The following is an 18,054-nucleotide window of genomic DNA, read 5'->3' as shown; positions in this document are numbered from 1 at the left end:
ATTGCTGCGGTAGCCTTTTTGGAAAGACTCACTAGCCTCGAAAAGATGGTTGACGGCCTTAACAAGGTGCCTCCATAGCTCAATAGTATCGGATGTTGGCATCGTGAGACGAGGAATGACTCCGGTGGAATGTATATTGAAATATCAAGGTCCTAAATCCTAGGGTAATAGAAGAAGTGCTGACTGGGCTCGTATATCGGATGAGGAAGAGGTCTTATAAGCAACTTCGGCTTCGTTGATTCAAATTCGCCCGCGGAGTGGAGCGCAAAGCCTGGTGATTGCCTTATGTATGGGCCGGCTCTTACCTGCATGAAAACTGCCCCTTGCCTATACACGAATTGAAATTGGCGGCACACTGCGATGGTCCTAACATGTACTACAAGGAGTGATATAAGTAGAATACGCATTCCAAAAATGTTATTCCGCTATTTTAGTTTCATCAGCATTGGACTTGCATGCTGTCGAGCGAAATACCTGACTATAGCGGAACTTGCACTTTCAGCTGAATCGATCTAACCAGATGTCCACAGTTGAAAAGACTAATCTGGTGTCAGTATCATAATAGCCTATCAAGAGTATGTTGGAACGGTATGAGCCATGAGTCATATGTCGCAAACCCATCACGGCTTAATTTAGAATTGAGCCCTCGAATGTGAGGTATGGAAATGTCCTATCCTGTGGCAATTCCATGGACGCAGTCACGCCACCCAGCCTTCTGGGTTGAGACGCCTTGTTCAGCAATGCGTACAGGCCCAGCGCTACCTGCAGCCGGTCTTAGTGTGTAGTTCACAATTTTGTAGTCCGTTTCTATACAACTCATGGTCGCGTCACTCTATACCCGCCATAGCCAGTTCATATCACTGAGGGACGCAGTCAATACATAATTACATTCATCAAGTAATACCAAGAGTATACAAACACAACGTAGAGTCACGTTCTGAGAATCACTTGATCGGGGATCTCCTAGTTGGGTCGATAAGTCTCCGTTGCATTGATCATTTCGGTGCCTTTGTCTAACGTACACACGAATAGTCTACCAGAATATCCGAAACAGCCAGATCCGGCTGACAACTGCCTAACAAAGAAAGCACAAGACATCGAGGGGATTTCCACGTTCTTTGAGGCTTCTTCCAGGTGTCGACCATTGCGTGTGCAGGCTGATTACCTTGCCAGTCATCGCATCAGATGCGAAATGTGGCCCATCGTCTTGGAGCATTATCCTGATGAGGAGCTTTGGTCCCATTTTTATAATTACTCGCGTGACGTGTAGGAGATTCTGTATTCCCTGTCCGGTAGTTGGGTTCTCCCATCCATCGTTCAGTAGTTTCCAGGAAATTTCCTGACTTGAAATGGATCTTCCCCACAACAAAACTTTCACTCTCGAGGCCTGCTCAAGTCATGCATTTCCGTCTGGCTGGACAAATGGCTCTACATTGAATTTTTCCGAGCAACCCAAAACTGCGCCTGATATGCATTCTTGCTCAGTCCCTTCCCATTCTGGGCGTAGGCCACTTCCTTACCACGAACTGTCATCCCAGGGACTGTTATATCTCCGCAAGATGCGTCCGTCTCCTGGAACGTAAACCCAATGTGCTCGGATAAGGCCACAATCTCATCCAGCGACAGCTGCAAAAAGGGCGCACTTCCGTATAGCAACGGACCCAGGTTGATCCACTGGCCCCCGGGGCGGAGTAGTCGATGGATATTCTCAAAGTAAGAAACCAAGTTCCGCGCAGTATCGATGAAGAACAGCGTGACTATCACATCATACTTCCCCGTCTCTTCTGCAAATACCGTAGTAAAGTCGCCTTCTACCAGGAGGACTGAGGGACTAGCCAATGTATCTGGAAACGAGACGGAACGCTGCAGATCACTAGTTGTCGCCTGGTGTGACCACCAGTCGATGTACGGATGGAAAGTCTTGCTGTTGGCGCTGGACAGGCTGGATAGATATCGATACGCGAGGTTCATGTACATGGACCATTCGTTCATGGTCACCTCGAAGCCTGCCTTGATTAGCACCTCTCGATGATCTTCCGTTGCAGCTGAAGCAAATCTCACCACTTAATGCATTAACCTCATTTGCTAATCGTCCCAGTCCTGCACCGGGTAGTAACACCCGCAACGGTTGCTCGAGATTTCTCGACATATTCGCAAGAGTACCCAAAATGCACGGGAATGCGTCCTGTCTCTCGTCGTACCCTTCATCGGCCCAATCGCGCACGAAATGCTTCATCGCCTGCGAGACACTCGTTTTGTCGGTATTGACCCCCTGCTTCTCATTCTCCTTGATGAATTTGTCCAATTCAGTTTGGGTAATGTTATAGAATTGCATCCCATGCTTGACAATCTCATGTGCTAATTTCTCGTTTGTCTCGAAAAGGTGGTCCACTGTATTCAGTTTACGGGTATATTTAATCGTGGATTCGACGATCTAATTCTCGTTAGCAGCGAAAACAAGAAGTTTTACGGGGGCGCATACCGAGCGCTGTTTCTTAGGGATTTTCTTATACCAATCCCGCCATCGCTTCGTCTCGGCTAGATTGCGCTCTTTGTAGCGATGGAAGGCATGGAGAGCTGTGAGCAATCTCTGTCGAGGATGTGATGTATCCCCCGATGCGACGGGACGTTGAAGGCGAGTTTGTAGTCGCGAGTATTCTTCTTGCTGACGTGACTCAGCTGGGTCGACTAGGGTGATGTTTGTCACGAAGACGTGTGTTATCCTCTGCGAAAAGTCAGTTAGGTGATCTTACGCCAATGAGTGGGAAGTTGTTACGTCTATTTCGGCATCGTACTGGGGAGCTATATCCTTTGCCCATGCCAGACAGAGAATATACAAAAGTAATAGTACATGACGCATTCTTCCCTTTATATGCAGGTCGTAAAGACTAAGAAACGATAAGAATGAACATAAAACAGATGGGAGATACATGATCAAAAAAATCGAATTCACGACGCCCCGAAGGTCCTCAAATCTAGAGTCTTTTCAGCATTGCCAAGTCCGACGGGCTATTGTTGGAGATTGTTCGTCTTGGCACCGAGAGTCATCGTTTGATAGCCATCTGAATTTATCTGCTGCTGTATCGACAGTGATCTTGTAACCCATACAGAACTTTGTCTGACTTATTAGGTCTTGTGCCGGAATCTCTGTAGGGGACTTCTCAGCTCTGGGAGCATTAGCCAACAGAGCTCAGCACCCAACAAAGAGAGCCAGATCTCTCTATTCCTGAGAATATTCAGGAGACCGGCTTTTCCGTCCGATATACTTTGACATCATGTAGATGCAGAGTGACGGCTTCACGCCATAATGAATGTCAACTGAGTCTATAATTTACCCCAGATCACACTGCACACTGCACACTGTGGTTTCTGCTACAAGATATATTCAAGTGAGGATGGTCTTCACAGGAACGAAGCGCACTGTCATCTATGTTTTACGCTGCCTAAGCATATCTTTGGCAGGGTTGTGACCAGGAGTCAGCGGGTGATCTAATGGTTTGATAGAGGACTACTATCGAAAATGCCTGACAAGGTCTGGTATGCTTTGGTACAAAGCTGATATGGTTGGAGCCCTCAACACAATGGGAGTGCATCCTCTCTCCGCCTTTCGTTACTTCTCCATCGGATGTACGGAAATATGGAACCCACCGTCCCCGCATCGATAAGGCTTCACCCGCAATATCCGAGGTGGGACACGGAACCCCATCCCGATCCCCCCAATAAATAGCCAATGCGGCACCTCAATTGTCTCGACCCCAATTTCCTCAAATACTATTCGCGCCGTCAAAATGTCCTGGACGCACCTCATCCGCTTTATCGCCGTCGAAGATAGCCAAGAGCATCTGGGCCAATTAGTCGACACCACTCGCGACATTGGCAAAGATAGCGTCAATGGCGTGGACATCGCGGCGTATCTTATCGATGGTACGATCTTTGACGGGCGCGTATCCACGACCGTGATGCACGTTAAGCAGGTGAAGACCAGATCTGATAGCGGACTATAGTCGAAGTGCCATACTAACAACAAAGTAGCTTCTCTCCCCAGTCACCAAGGAACAATGCAGTTACATCCGTTGTCTGGGCCTGAACTACCTCGACCACGCCAAGGAAGCCAACATGGCCCTCCCCACAGTCCCCGTTATGTTCACGAAGCCTCGCACTGCCCTAGCCAATCCGTACCCAGCGACGATCAATATCCCCCAATGTGCGCAGGATGAAACGAGCGATTACGAGGCAGAACTCTGCGTCGTCATTGGAAAGACAGGGCGTGATATCCCTGAAGAGGAAGCGCTGGATTATGTTCTGGGTTATACAGCATCTAACGACGTTTCAGCAAGGACGCTGCAATTTGCGACTTCGCAGTGGTCATTTTCGAAGGGGTTGGATGGGAGTTGCCCTGTCGGTATGTTCTTTGTTTCTCTGTGTCTCTCTATATCCCTCCTTGGCTTTTTTGGAGGTTCCTGTCTAACCAGTGTAGGACCCGTCCTCGTCTCATCCTCTGTTATCAAAGACCCGCAGACGTTGTTCATTAAGGCAATCCATAATGGGAGCGTCCTGCAGAATGGCCATACCAAGGAAATGCTGTTTTCGATTAAGAAGCAGATCTCCTATCTGTCCCAGGGCACAACACTAGAAGCCGGCACAATTTTCCTGACGGGAACTCCAGCTGGAATTGGGTTTACTCGGGAGCCCAGAATTGTGCTGAAGGATGGTGATGAGATCAATGTCGAAATTGAAAACATTGGCACGTTGGTCAACAGGGTGAGGTATGAATAGAAGCGTTGTTTTTATATAAAGGAGGTTATTCGTTAGGTTGATCATGAAACATTACGATTGGACTTCACTTCATTATTCTGCCGATTATATATTGCTAAATGACCTAGACGGAATTTGCTACATATAGTAGGTCTGTTATCCAGTGACTAGGGTAGTAGTAGGTTTGGGGAATCTCGTATCTCTTGTACAACTTGCTTATTTGGCATGACACGGGTCTGATATAAGGCCCCCACTGAGCCATATAATCAAAAGTATACTGAATAAATTGGACATAATTGGTATATTCACCCCGATCAAACAGTATAACTAGTTCAAGAACCAAGACGGGACCTCAGGACCCCAAACTGCCAACGACTCATCCCCCGCGGGCCCATAACCAATTGGAGTCTCTTCATTAATCAAATCGCCATCTGCATAGTGTTCGACCATATTACCGGTGGTGTCCCACCAGTAGTCGAAAATCTGGGAGCCTAGGATGTGTCTCCCGACGCCCCAAACCGATTCATATCCCTTCTCACTCAACCATTGATGGCCGAGATGCTGCGTGTCAATGTCGTGGACCTCAAAAGAGCAATGATGGACATGTGAGGTTGGATTCGTGCTCAAGAAGAAGCTATGATGATCGACATAGTCGGTTCCACGGTCGATGTGTGCGAAAAGAGCGACATTTTTCTTTTGACCGTCCTTCTCGACGTGCAGGAAATCACTCGGCACAATGTTGAAGTTCGTCGTATAGAAGCTTACCAATTCATCGAACTTCTGGACGCAGAGCCCGAAGTGTCCGAGCTGAATTGCCTATTAGTGCTTACCTTATTCACATGGGTATAGGAGAGAACGTACCTTGTGAACCGCAGCTGGACCTGGATTAAAGCGCTGAAACTTCCGAATCCGTGGTTTCTCAGACTCCGTATTCACGATAATGCTCGTCGGGTATTCTCCAGTCTGGCGTGGCTCTTGGCCATAGATCAGGTTGATAGGAAATCCCTCCGGATCAGGTAGAGTTAGCAGATGTCCTCCGCCGGGTGCCTCTGACAGCTCTTGAATTTCCCCTGCACCAGGCAGTTGTGCAGCTCTACAAGATTAGCAATCTTTTCACTTCCACATGAAGCAAGGATAAATCACTCACTTCTCTAGGTCTTGGAACGACTCCACTTCAAATGTGCCGCCTAAGAACTTCTTCTCCCCCTTCTGCGCGTAATACACATATTGATCAGTCCCATAGCCTCGGTACCAAATCCGATCGGCCGTCTTCTTAACCACCTCCATCCCAAAGTCCTGTAAAAACACTGTAATCTCATTCAAGTCCGGATGCTGGTACCGCATATGCGACAGTTTCACCAGGCGGATCTGCTTCCTGGTATCGATATTGCATCGTGTCCTCCACGATGTGACGGACTCCTGCTCCGGGCCTATGGCGGTAATATCGGCAATCGAGGCCCCATGGGCCGGGGTGGGTCGTTCGCTCTGTTCATTTCGTGCGCGATTAGCAAGGCCGTCCAGGGGCATCTTGGGGGGGCTGTGGCTCATACCACGATCATGCTATACACTTCTCTCTTCTGTGAATTCGTTGTACTGAGTCTCGGATGTGCCACCTTCCTTTCTGCTTATAAGAATTACCCCAGGAATTTCCCCGCATGAAGTCGGCTCGGAGGGGCATGCCTTATTTCTGGGGTTGAAGCCACTTGTCCCACTGTAAATCAGGCCATGTCCCACATTCTCCCTGTGGGGCTGGTTTATGATCGTGTTTGTCGGCATTACATGTGAATAAGTACCGGCACCGTTTTTCTTGGTTAAACCTTAAAACACTGATTTCGTTCATACGGGAGGGGTGAACTGACGTTTTGACGGTGATGTGGTGTGGTGTTCTGTCTATCGCATGCCTTGCTATACATAAGGCTGGCGTATGTGGGGCCGGTATTAAGACAGGGGTATTTCCTGAAGAATAAGCCACGGTCAACCAGTACTTGAGAATGCGAATAAAATTCTAATATACTAAACAACATGAAACTGATGGAAGAAAGGTCCAAAGGAAGCGTAGTTACAGCCAGTGCACCATGAGCCTTGCAAGGCTTACCCATCGGTGCTCACGGCTATCGCTTTGGGGCTCACCAACTTGGAGTGTTTCTAAGCTTCCAAAATTATGAACACTACGCTTGCGGAGTATTTCAACTCTAGGTTAACAACCCAATTCATTTATATTTCTCCGACGTATGGCTGGGCGGCGTTTCAGATATCTTCTCCCAACATACTATCCGTGCACATCCATCGCTTCTATATATAGCATGGTAATACCATATATACTCGAATCACAAGGGGATACTACCCCAATTTATGCTTTATGTATGTAGCCTAGATATACTGAGCATGCATTTTGTATTTACTGACAGGTAGCATAACGGGCATCAGGCCATTCCACCGACTTAATCCTCATATTCGCGGATCGGAGTGAACAAGCCTGTCGCCTGGAAGTCCCTACTCGAAAACCCAACGTGCGCTTGCATCAGCCCGCTTGCTATCACCCATTGCTGCCTTGTAACATCCCAGTTACTAATATCCCTTCTCGTCAACTCAAATGCGACCGTTCTAGACTCTCCAGGCTGGAGGTGTACCTTCTCAAATCCCCGAAGAATATTCACTGGCGAAGCGGCCCGAGTCGTGTCCTTAGGAAAGCTCAAGTAAAGCTGTGGTACAGCGGCCCCAGCAACATCTCCGGTGTTTTTTACGGTAATGGATATTCTGTAAAGCGCTTCCCAGAGATTGGGATTTCCTCCAGGGATGACCTTTGCATCCGCCGGTAGAGCCGATAAATCTCCGTTGAATAGAGGAGTGATGGAGATGTTCTTTCCAATCGCAAAGGTTGTGTACGAAAGACCGTATCCAAATTCGTATTGTACCGTTTTGTTATAGTAATCGAAATGTCCTATTAGTTTGCAGCGTATCCTGTTAGTGAGGTTCTGAGGGCTCATGGCTGTTGGGTTTCAGAAATATACGCAGGTCGGAGAAATACGCACGGTAATCAATCAGCACCCCTTCCTTAAAATCAGATTGCCAGGCTCCTGGATCATTGGTGTTTTGGAGAGCCGTAGCATTTTGAATCGGAGCAAAAGAATAGTCAGATTGTGTTTCTGCGATTGTGTAGGGCAGATGGCCGGACGGATTGACATCTCCCCAAAGCACGTCGACGATGCTGTTGCCGGCTTCTTGACCTGGAAGGTGGGCGGCCAGGATGGCGGTTACATTGGGATGGTCCGCCCAGGGCAGGATATTGACACCGTTGGAGTGGGTCACAACCACTGTATTTGGGCACGTAGACGCGATCTTCTGGACAACCTCGTCGCCGTTCCAGTCCAAATGGAGCGACGTGCGGTCTTCGCCTTCGGTTGCCCAGCTTTTTAGGAAGACGAGGCAGACGTCCGGGGACGAAGGGAGTAGCGCTTTGAGGCTGGGTTCCATTTCGTTTAGCGTCAGTTGGTGGAGATGGGCTGGGGTAATTGCACTTACTATGGGCTATCCTCTTCAATAATAGCACTGTTGTTCAGTACGTATTGCACGAGAGTCTGACTTCGGAAGCCAGCGCGCTTCTTAATTGCCTCCAGAGGACTGACTATATACGAGAAGAGACCTGATCCAGAGCCTCCACCTGCTGCAAGCACGCCGTATTCGTAGTTACCAACGCCGTTGAAGTAGAAAACGGACATGCCGTTCGTGAAATCTCCAGCGTCATTGCCGAAAACCGCGATCTGCTTCGGAGACTTCAGGGGAAGTGTGTTGTTGGTGTTCTTAAGAAGTACGATACCGTCCGCAGCTTGCTTCCGGATCTCTTCTCCATGGTTGCCGCGGACGTCAACATTGGCGACTGGTCCATAGGTGTAATTGTATTTGTACTCATTGGCTGCTTGTTATTCAGTATAAGACTCCACGCCTTCATTAGATGAAAGTCGTCACTTACGGCTAGAGAAGAGAACTGCATTGAGCTCCACGTTGACCGGGTCCAGGGCTGGGAAACCCTTGTCCTGATTAAGGTGGAAATATGGTGTCATGACTCTGCGGCACATGTCGTCTAAGCGTTCCATTGACACAGATCCATTTTCAACAGATTTGGTCAGATTTTCGTGGAAGAATACAGTCCCAAAGCTTGCAGTGCCCGGCATATCCATGTCCTCGCCAGCGTTAATGGCAAAGGCACCACTGTGTGTAGCACCCCAGTCTGACATCACGTACCCTTGGAAACCAAGCTCCTCTTTGAGAATACCATTCAGCACCTTACTGTTCTGGCATCCGTAGGTTTGGTTCAGGCGGTTGTAGCTGCACATTACCTGGTGCCGCGCTGTCAGATATACTTCGCACGCTCATCTATGCATAACTTACCGTAGCCACTCCGGCCCTGACCGCTTGTTGAAATGGCCACACATAGAGCTCGTGCATAGTGCGGTCGTCAATATTGGAAGAGACACTCTCAATCGTGGTGCCTTCTTCATTCTGGGAGGGTTGCCGTTGAGTTTCTTGCTCATTACCGATGAAGTGCTTGGCGCATGCCTGTACACCGGTGTCCTGGATACCAAGGATGGTCTCCGTGAACAGCTCTCCCGTTAAATAGGGGTCTGGTGAGAAGCCTTCCCAGTTTCTTCCACCCAGACCCGACCGGCCAAGAGGACCAGCAACCGGCCCAAGAAGAACCTGCGACCCCTTGCCCCGGAACTCGGCAGCCATCTGACTCCCTCTTTCGTAGGCAATATTCTTGTCCCAGGTTGCGGCGATAGTAATGCCCGCAGGGAAGACAGAGGAGTAAGTGCCCTGCTCCAGTGCTAAGGGGCCATTTTGGATACAGAGCCCTGTGAAGTTGAGACGGTAGATGGGCGCAATATTCCCTACACAAGGCCCTTCCGTTCCTGAGACTAGACTCACTTTCTCTTCGGTAGTTAGCTGGGAGACAAAATCCGAGGCCCGTGTAAAGGCATCTTCCCACTGGAGGCCCGTTGCATCCGCTGTTCTATGTCAGGGGAAATATCGCTGAGGATATGTGCATCGGTGCTCACTCACGGTTGGGAATCTCGTCCGGGGTAGGGCTATAGAGGTAGTCGTTGTGATTCCATGCCGCTTCAGAAGAACCTATAGAAAAGGCAAATGCTGCTGTGTACACGAGTTGGCTGCGCATGATGGCGATGTTGGCTCAATAGAACTTCAAAGTTCAATGACTCCTTTTTGCAGGCAGGAAATTGTCCCTGTCGAACGGGCCCTTTATATTCTTCTTATATAGCCATGTGGTCCATGCTTTTCCCCTCGCAGTAGAATAAACTGCGACCCCGATACGTCATGCTTCCCTTGAGATCTAAGATTAGTCTAGTTCGTGCATACGGATTCTTTCACAGTATATTGCGTGGTCTCATTCCTTGCCCAGATCCACCATGCAATAAAACACAAGGTATCATTGTATGTAGAATGTGCCCCGGCTAAACTTCGGGTAAACACCCGTGCGTACGATGGGCCAGTCGATCATCTCTCTGTTTGTCCAAGTAGCATAAGTGGGAAAGGTCGATATGGGGAGGAATGCGGGGATGGATCTGAGCCACGGCATGAGCTTGATGAGCTTTGGGCTGCTGGCAATTTTGCCTAATTTGGCAAGTTCATGGTAAATCGCCTTGGCCTTTGCCGGGATGGATAACTACCAACCTCTATTTTGTGTGTTTTCGGAATCGTCCGACACATATCCGCTTTTTGATTTGGTTGGGGAACCCTGACCCGAAATGTAGCAAGGGTTGTTATGTACTTTGTATGTGCATACTCTGGACCGGCTGCTGGGGTATTCCGAAGAGGGACCATTACAACATGAGTCCAGCCACGACTTCAGTTAAATGGGAGTCATGTCAAAGTTATGGGTCTGCCTTCCTCCAGCAAATAATGAGGGCACCAGGTCACTTTTCACGATTACACTATCTCGCGCCAATGAAAATTCTACATGTAGGTGTAGTCTCAGTGGAATCGCAAATTGAGTAGATGAATGAATATAGTTTGCGCCCTGCATAGAGGAAAGGACTCTATTGCCTTCGGCTTCGTTTAGTTATGGACAGACACAACTACGATTCGTCACCATATATCTTAGAGTATGCTCGACTGACTCAGATATCAGTATCTGCAGCAGCTTCTTCCTTGATGATGTCAGAGGCACGTTCCGCAATACCGTAGAGATTAGCCGTTGGATGGCCGCCAATCTGCAAAGGCTGAATGGAGGAGTCAACTACGCGTACATTACTAGTACCGTAGACTCTCAATCGACTGTCGACAACTCCACCCATAGAGCGGGGCAACATAGATGTCGTTCCGATGACATGATAGTTTGGCGTATCTAACGATAACGTTCAGAGGTTAAAACATCAAGTAGGAGGGACGGATCTACTTACATTGTTTCCCTATCCATGTCTTCCAGGCTTCGTCCGAGGCATCCTCTGGAACGTCCGTAAACCCAGGCAGAGTTTCATTGCTGATCAGACTGTTGAAGTCGCCACTCTTGAACATTCGGCGCAGGAATTTGGACATAGCGATTTGTATCTGGACGTCCCACTCGAGAAGGCCGAAGTTTGGGTTTACTACCGGTGGCTCCATGGGGTCGACGGAGCTAATGTGAACGTTTCCCCGTGCAAACGGGAGAAGGCCCCAGTAGCCAGTATGGATAGTATTGGCGTCCTCCAATATGAAGACAAATTCAGCAGCTGGGACATCTTTGCCGAACACAAGGTCGTGCTGGACCTCGAACATTCTCAGCAAGTCCTCTTTTCTCATAGCCCCATTGCTCCCACTAGCGGTAATATTGGCATATTCTTCAAGTTGTGAACGAACCGAGTCAGCTACTGACTGTGCTGATGACCCGAAGATATCGGACACCGAGGCGAAAGCAACCGTTCTTGTTCCCGTTACCGGGGTTTTGGTGGACACGACAATGGAGGTGTTAAGTTGATCTTGGAGGTTTTCGCCAACACTTGGCAGATTGAGCTCGACAGGAATCCCATACTTTTCCAATATCCTGTCGGTGGTGTCAGAAATCTCCTATGCACGTCCACGACATTACATTGGGCAGAGAAATGTTTACCTAGGATTCCCAACACCAGAAAGCTCTAAAATTGTCGGTGTCCGCATCGCACCCGCTGCGAGAATAACTTCCTTTCGGGCATTAATAACACTCTTCCGTTTCCTATCTCCATCTTGGATGATGATCTCGACTCCTTGAGCACGAATATCACTTCCCTCTTCCTTCCTCTGCCATACGATCCGGGTAACAAACGTATTCAGTTCGACCTGCAGATTCAGTCTCTCTGCATAGGGCCAATAGTATGCTCTAGCCGCATCACTGCGGATGTTCGTCACATCAACCGTATAAGGATGAAGGGCGAAGCCTCGCATATGTCCGGAATTCAAGTCCTGGTTCCATGGAATGCCCAGTGACACTAACGTGTTATTCATACTCACTGTCAAGTCACCTTCATATTGCCGTATATCCATGAATCCAACATTCACTGGCCCACCAGTGCCGTGGAGAGTAGGAGAGATGGACGCCCCGGCCTCGATTTGAGTCTGGTTAGGGGCCGTCATATTTTCACTTTTTGTAAAGTAAGGAAACAGGCTGTCCCAGTCCCAGCCTTCGATTCCAATGTCACGCAAGGCATCAATCTGCGCTTTTTCTGCTCGCACATAGGCCGCTCCTAGGAACCGTTCAATTCTGTTTGTCTAAAGCAAGCTCGGAATCTCTTTACGTACCATTCATAACGCTTGTTCCTCCAAGTGCTTTCCCCGCGCGCATCACCTGGCGGCGATTGCCGAAGCTCTGTTCCGTTGTCTCGTATGCCCAGTCGAGGGGGCTGTCATATGTGTACGGAAGATTGCTGATGTCGGTCACATTGACATTATCAAAAACGGATGGTCCGGCTTCGATAACTAAAACTGATGTCCTTGGATCTTGAGCCAGTCGGTTGGCAACAGCCAATCCACTTGTGCCTCCGCCAACAATGATATAGTCATAGTCAGAGGCTATGACTCCAACTACCAGGAGCAGAATCCAACATGGGAGCATATTCACAGATCTTCCGCACGGGGAGTTCAGTGCTCTTGACTCCGGATATATGTTTCCAGCATCTGGTCCAAGAGGGGAACGGGGCGTAGAGACGGATTTATATCCTTCACTCATATCTGCGGCATGGACATATTCTAGAGCGTCATCCAGTATGCAAAGAAGAGTGCCTAGCGGAAAGTTGGGGTAGCCATGCAGAAGCGGGGTTTGCTGGGTATCTTACCGCAAGTAGCATTTTCTATATGTAAGGGTGGTATTGCAGACTGCAAGGGGCCCAGGAGAGATCTGCATTGCCAAGATACTGATGACGAGAGGCGAGAAGCATGTCTCGGTGTAAGGCCTCGCGAGCTTGATTTGCATGGGTACGTGAATATCTGAAAGGAAGCCTTTTTTCTCGGGGGAAGGGGCACATATTGCGCGATAGCTAGAGCTTGCCAATGGTGTATGTTCGATTGACGATATCTATCCTTATCTATTCGTTTCCTTTCTAATAAACAACATTCAGCTACATATGCTGTTCACACTTGTACCCCCAGCGCTCCAAGTGTCGTCTGGTTGCATCTCTCCAAAAATGCCATTGCCTTGTCCTTGTCATGCCATGCATCGTTATATGCCACACTCAAACTCAACCTGTTCTTCCAAGTGCCCAAGAACAGACCAAGTCCCGTCCCTAGCTCTTCTCCGGTAACCCATGGATTGTCGAGCTGGAATGGCCCATGGGTAGGGCTTATCACTTTATCAAGGACACCCATGCTAGATATCGAAGCAGACGGTTTCTCGTTGCGTGCCGGGACAGGCGGAGTTGCCCCATCACTCGGGTACGGAATGGTAGCCATCTTCCAATAAGACGGGACAAGAAATATGTGCTCCTTATCATCCCGTATGCCGACATAAAAGTCTTTTACTTCCTGGGCAATAGCCAAGAATTCTGTTTTGTCGTTCGCTGCGGCAGACGCCACATCAGCCGTGTCCAGCGACGATGCAACCTTCAAATCGATTACCAGGGAGTTTCCCGATACAGAGTGGTATGCCGTCGCCGGGTGGGCCCGTGTACTATATGGATTCCTGCAGTGACCACGCTCGTTGATCAGGCTGTAGTTGATATAACGAACCTTGCGCCCATCTGCGCGTCTCTCCTGCATGTCCCGGACAGTGATCGCAATTGCCGTATGGTACGCATGGGTAATGCTGAGGCCAGCCTCCCGGCACTTATCCAGCAAGTCTCTCGTCTGCTCCACAGATAGAGTGATGGCGACTCGCTGATGTTTACCTGGCTGCGTCCGATCTGTCTGGAATGGGAGGCTAGCAATTTCAACGTCCTCCTTGATGGATTCCTTGGAATGAATGATATTTCGTAGCCGCTCTTGTTGATCTGGCCTTAAATCCTTAGGTATCCCAGCAGCCACGCGGAGTGGCGGGCTCAAATTGACCCATTCTCCACCAAAACAGGGAGAGGTATAACTCGCTCCCGACTTATAGATTTCTGCGGCATGTGCGAATAAATTGTTAAAGAGCATCAATGTACCCATTCCATCAATAATGTCATGATGAGCTCGTAGAACAACATCCGCCCGAAATGCCCCATCAGCCGAGGATGGCTCTTTGATCAGAAATAAAGTCGGCAATGTCGGGACCGGCGGATCCGAATTGCACCAGTCAAGGCCAGATGCGCCGGTTGACAGTACTTGAAATGTTGATTTCAACCAATCCTCCTGAGAGGACGCTTCAGGGAACGTCTCATATATCTTTTTACACTTTTTCCCGTGCACGTCGTATTCCACTCTCGATGCGATTGTGGGATGATCGTGCCGTAGTCGAAGCCAGGCCTTCCGTAGAGCTTCTTCTGCTCGATTCTCGGTCAGGTGGCTTGAAGAAAGGTCCTCTGCAGAAACATAAACCGAAATGAAGCCTGTCATGGCAAAGAACGTTCTTCCGGTTCCTTCATACGCTTTTGCCAGTGATGTGTAGAATTGCTCCGCCTCGTCAACATCGCGCTCCCATCGACCAGGTTTGGTCTCACTCCATTCAAAGCTATTTGGTATGGATGCCATTTTGGTAGTGGGCGTGCGTAAGTTAGTTTGTTCAGGGAAGGGGCCTTAGCTGGTAGGGATGATTTTCGCTGCGAGTTCAGCTATAGCCAGGCGAGCAACGCCGTTTTGAGTTCTGATTTACCTGCGTGGGAGTATCGGTCCGAGCTTCCGCGCAAGTAGATGCAGAAGGATTCAGTAATGGATTGTGGATGCAACTACATCGTATTTACAATGAGGTTGGTTGTAGGTTCACTGGGTGACGGCTAAACTTCGGAGTTGATGGACCTTCTTGATTCGGTAAAATAGCCAGCTGCCGGGGTCAAAAACGCCAAGAACCTCAGTTACGACCTGCACTTTCTATGTGGGGTAGAAGCCTTGTTAGAATCATGATTAATTTGAGTAAGAGTTAAGAAACCTCCTTGAGAGTATGCATGCATGGTACCTCACTCTCATGAGAACCGACTTGGATTGCGAAGGGTTTGTTCCTTTGCTCGACACCCATTTATATATGCAAGCACTATTGGCTGCCTGACTTGACATGTCTTCCAAATAGCCTTTAGATCACAGTTCTTCAACTGTAGTGGTCCTTGCTTTAACTTCATGTACACAGCCTCCGTACAATATACAGTACTTTGCAACGAGAAGTCCCCTACATACAACCATAGGGTGTGGAGAACAGGGCTTCGCGTCTGCTCAGGCATACTTAACCCACATACTAAACGCCGTCAATTCTCAAATAGCCCTTAAATTGAAAAACGGCGATAGATTTGCGTTAAGATGAGGGGAGCTATATGGGTGAGATTCTCAGCTTCGGAGTGATGCTCCTGTTTTCCTCGACCGAGGCCAGGGTGATAATGATAAATATTGTTGAGGCCTTAGGCCTCATGGGTCACATGGTCAGGCAGTGAGACTGCGTGTCAGCAGGTGCGTTCTTTCTCCCTTTCTTTCTCCCAGTCCCCTAGTTTGACTCGCTGTCAGCGCTCAACGCGATGGTGACTAGGGGACTTTGGAACTTACATGTCGATGGTATGGATTTCCCATCACGGACTAACACTGCTAACACCATTGTAGGGAAATGGTACCGTTGGTTCCACCCTCCCCGTGGACAATCTACATCCCCATACTCACCAACAAGTCTGAAAACTGTTCAGCAAATTCTTTCAAGAACCGACAACTTCAAATGGGACAGTGTCCCATTTCCGACACCACTTCATTTTCAACTCGACTATGTCTATACCATTGATGAAGATGCTGGTCATTTCATGCTCACTGAGTGGAAAACGGTGAACCAAGCTCTACACCAGATCAGCCGAAAGGTGGCATTGGCCAGTATCCGAGAGACATCGTGCAGTACAATAGACACACTCCTTGATGACGCAGGGGAGCTGTCTAAGCACAATGGTCACTCACTGAGTGACATACGCGATGAAACCAATGTTCAACATCTATTGAATTCGTTCGGAATCAAGCCCAGTATCCCCACACGGTTGAACGAGCTACAATTCCAACTGTTTACGGACTTTGTTTTCACATGGCGGTTTTATTTCAACGACACTTCTATCTGGGAACGCTCGTTCTCTCTTTTGTCTACTCTTGCTATCGGACTCCTACGTATCGCAGCATGGGACCTTGAGGTCAGGCATATGGACACCGAGGAACTACCAATCACATTTTCATCCCTACCACGATGGAACGCGCCCGTCAACAAGATATTCTGGTTCCATAAATATCTTATCGTGTGCTGCAACGCCGACCAAATTGGCACTTCTGTGGCCACAAAAGCAAAAGATTTTGCCCGCAGTACTAACCACAAAGGACCTGTTCATGGCATAGCCATTTCCATACGGCATATCGTGCTTTTTGAGATTTGCAATGACAACATACTCTATTCTGCCTGTATTCCACTTGTTACCAATACTTCAGCACTGCATTGCTCTCCGGGGTTCAAGATATTGGCATATATCTTCACTTCGAATCACTGGAAGGGGGTTTCAGTGAATCCCAGAGAGTACTGGGGTGTCACAATACCCATAGAGCTTTTCGAGATGATTCTTGCAACAACCATGCCAAGAGATTTGATCTCCATGGCTCAGGCATCTGATTTGGTTGAAAAATGGTATTACTCTTCCATTCCCCAAATTCACGGCCTCAAGCTACAAAGCTTTGCCCTCTCCATACCATGCTGTGGCAAGCGAAATACATCAGATATCACTGGGGTTTACTGCTCAATCTGCTATGCCTGGTCACATCTGGAATGTACAGACCTGTCCTCTAGTGTGCCTTCTGGCACTGATGAGCTTAACTGTTCTGATTGTCAAGAGAGCAAACCTTGTACTTCTCTTGACACAAGCGGTATTCACCAATTCTGTCGTACAAAGCGAGAACGGAAAGCTTGCAGCGTGATGTATGCTGGCAAAACTACAAATTTTCGGTTGCGAGTGTCCAAGCCATCCTCTCGCCGGCCCGAGTTATGGCTCATTCGAACCCACGGTCCGCCTCCTCCACGGAGCGTTGAATATACGATATTCTTCAATGGGGTATCTTCTGGTCTCGCGTATGGATTCGATGAGTAGTACGGTTTAGGAGATAATACAAACCAACCCAAACACCACCATCCGAAAACCATATTCTAACGCTTGCATTTCATGAACCATTTCGAGTTGGGGGATGTTCAGTGGGGAGTCTTGTGATGAAGCATATCCATCAATAGTTGATGAATTGCAAAACTGTCAGTTCATACATGGGACTTGTTTCGCGGCTGAGGAGGTGGGCCCGTTGGAATGAGCTGGTGATTCTCGGCAAAGTACTGGTGGTACTCATACAACAAGAGGTTAGCGCCATGAAGGCTTATTGCCCAGCGTCGCTCAAACTCCGTATTTGATCGCTCAAGGGCATTGTCAAACTTGTCCATAGTGGCGCCTAAATCACCTGCTGTCATTTTTACCTCGGCCACAGTATGATCAATGACACATCGGTCGCATGGGTAACGTCGTTGCACCCGAAGAGCGACGAAATCTGCGAAGGTGTCGCTTCGGGGTTGCCCCAGCGCAATAGGCCAGCAATTGACGAGAATATCGTGTCCTGGCTGCGCAGGGCTACAGCAGTGTCGATATTACAATGTCTATGTATTCCTCTCAAATTAATTTTCTAATACATACGACCACAGGGTGTGGAGAACAGGGCTTCCCG

The 18,054-nt window shown here is 48.6% G+C and overlaps 7 protein-coding genes across 7 annotated transcripts; 2 read left to right on the top strand and 5 right to left on the bottom strand.

Annotated features, from left to right (window-relative positions):
* Window positions 1–1,428: 1,428 nt before the first annotated feature.
* ANOM_008946 (uncharacterized protein) lies at window positions 1,429–2,819 on the bottom strand (the record flags this gene model as incomplete). Its single annotated transcript, XM_015554202.1, has 4 exons — window positions 1,429–2,006; window positions 2,062–2,434; window positions 2,483–2,725; window positions 2,796–2,819. 4 exons carry the CDS (start codon window positions 2,817–2,819, stop codon window positions 1,429–1,431), a joined length of 1,218 nt encoding a protein of 405 aa, XP_015403232.1.
* Window positions 2,820–3,788: 969 nt separating this feature from the next.
* ANOM_008945 (fumarylacetoacetate hydrolase family protein) lies at window positions 3,789–4,776 on the top strand (the record flags this gene model as incomplete). The annotated part of the gene is made up of 3 exons (XM_015554201.1): window positions 3,789–3,974; window positions 4,033–4,402; window positions 4,478–4,776. 3 exons carry the CDS (start codon window positions 3,789–3,791, stop codon window positions 4,774–4,776), a joined length of 855 nt encoding a protein of 284 aa, XP_015403235.1.
* Window positions 4,777–5,082: 306 nt separating this feature from the next.
* On the bottom strand, window positions 5,083–6,282 carry ANOM_008944 (trihydroxytoluene oxygenase; the record flags this gene model as incomplete). The annotated part of the gene is made up of 3 exons (XM_015554200.1): window positions 5,083–5,562; window positions 5,617–5,848; window positions 5,903–6,282. The coding sequence occupies 3 exons, from the start codon at window positions 6,280–6,282 to the stop codon at window positions 5,083–5,085; spliced, it is 1,092 nt and encodes a 363-aa protein (XP_015403234.1).
* Window positions 6,283–7,196: 914 nt separating this feature from the next.
* On the bottom strand, window positions 7,197–9,931 carry ANOM_008943 (beta-glucosidase; the record flags this gene model as incomplete). The annotated part of the gene is made up of 6 exons (XM_015554199.1): window positions 7,197–7,696; window positions 7,767–8,218; window positions 8,278–8,668; window positions 8,726–9,092; window positions 9,145–9,761; window positions 9,817–9,931. 6 exons carry the CDS (start codon window positions 9,929–9,931, stop codon window positions 7,197–7,199), a joined length of 2,442 nt encoding a protein of 813 aa, XP_015403237.1.
* A 961-nt stretch (window positions 9,932–10,892) lies between these two features.
* ANOM_008942 (GMC family oxidoreductase) lies at window positions 10,893–12,838 on the bottom strand (the record flags this gene model as incomplete). Its single annotated transcript, XM_015554198.1, has 4 exons — window positions 10,893–11,119; window positions 11,175–11,794; window positions 11,861–12,470; window positions 12,526–12,838. The coding sequence occupies 4 exons, from the start codon at window positions 12,836–12,838 to the stop codon at window positions 10,893–10,895; spliced, it is 1,770 nt and encodes a 589-aa protein (XP_015403236.1).
* Window positions 12,839–13,353: 515 nt separating this feature from the next.
* Window positions 13,354–14,886, bottom strand: ANOM_008941 (uncharacterized protein; the record flags this gene model as incomplete). Its single annotated transcript, XM_015554197.1, has 1 exon — window positions 13,354–14,886. The coding sequence occupies one exon, from the start codon at window positions 14,884–14,886 to the stop codon at window positions 13,354–13,356; it is 1,533 nt and encodes a 510-aa protein (XP_015403239.1).
* Window positions 14,887–15,854: 968 nt separating this feature from the next.
* On the top strand, window positions 15,855–17,438 carry ANOM_008940 (uncharacterized protein; the record flags this gene model as incomplete). Its single annotated transcript, XM_015554196.1, has 1 exon — window positions 15,855–17,438. One exon carries the CDS (start codon window positions 15,855–15,857, stop codon window positions 17,436–17,438), a length of 1,584 nt encoding a protein of 527 aa, XP_015403238.1.
* Between the last annotated feature and the right edge of the window lie 616 nt (window positions 17,439–18,054).

Source organism: Aspergillus nomiae, assembly GCF_001204775.2.
Source record: "Aspergillus nomiae NRRL 13137 chromosome Unknown contig00357, whole genome shotgun sequence".
In the NCBI taxonomy this organism is placed as follows: Eukaryota; Fungi; Ascomycota; class Eurotiomycetes; order Eurotiales; family Aspergillaceae; genus Aspergillus; species Aspergillus nomiae.
Note: the sequence above shows the minus strand (reverse complement) of the source record. Positions and strands in the feature narration are given on the sequence as shown.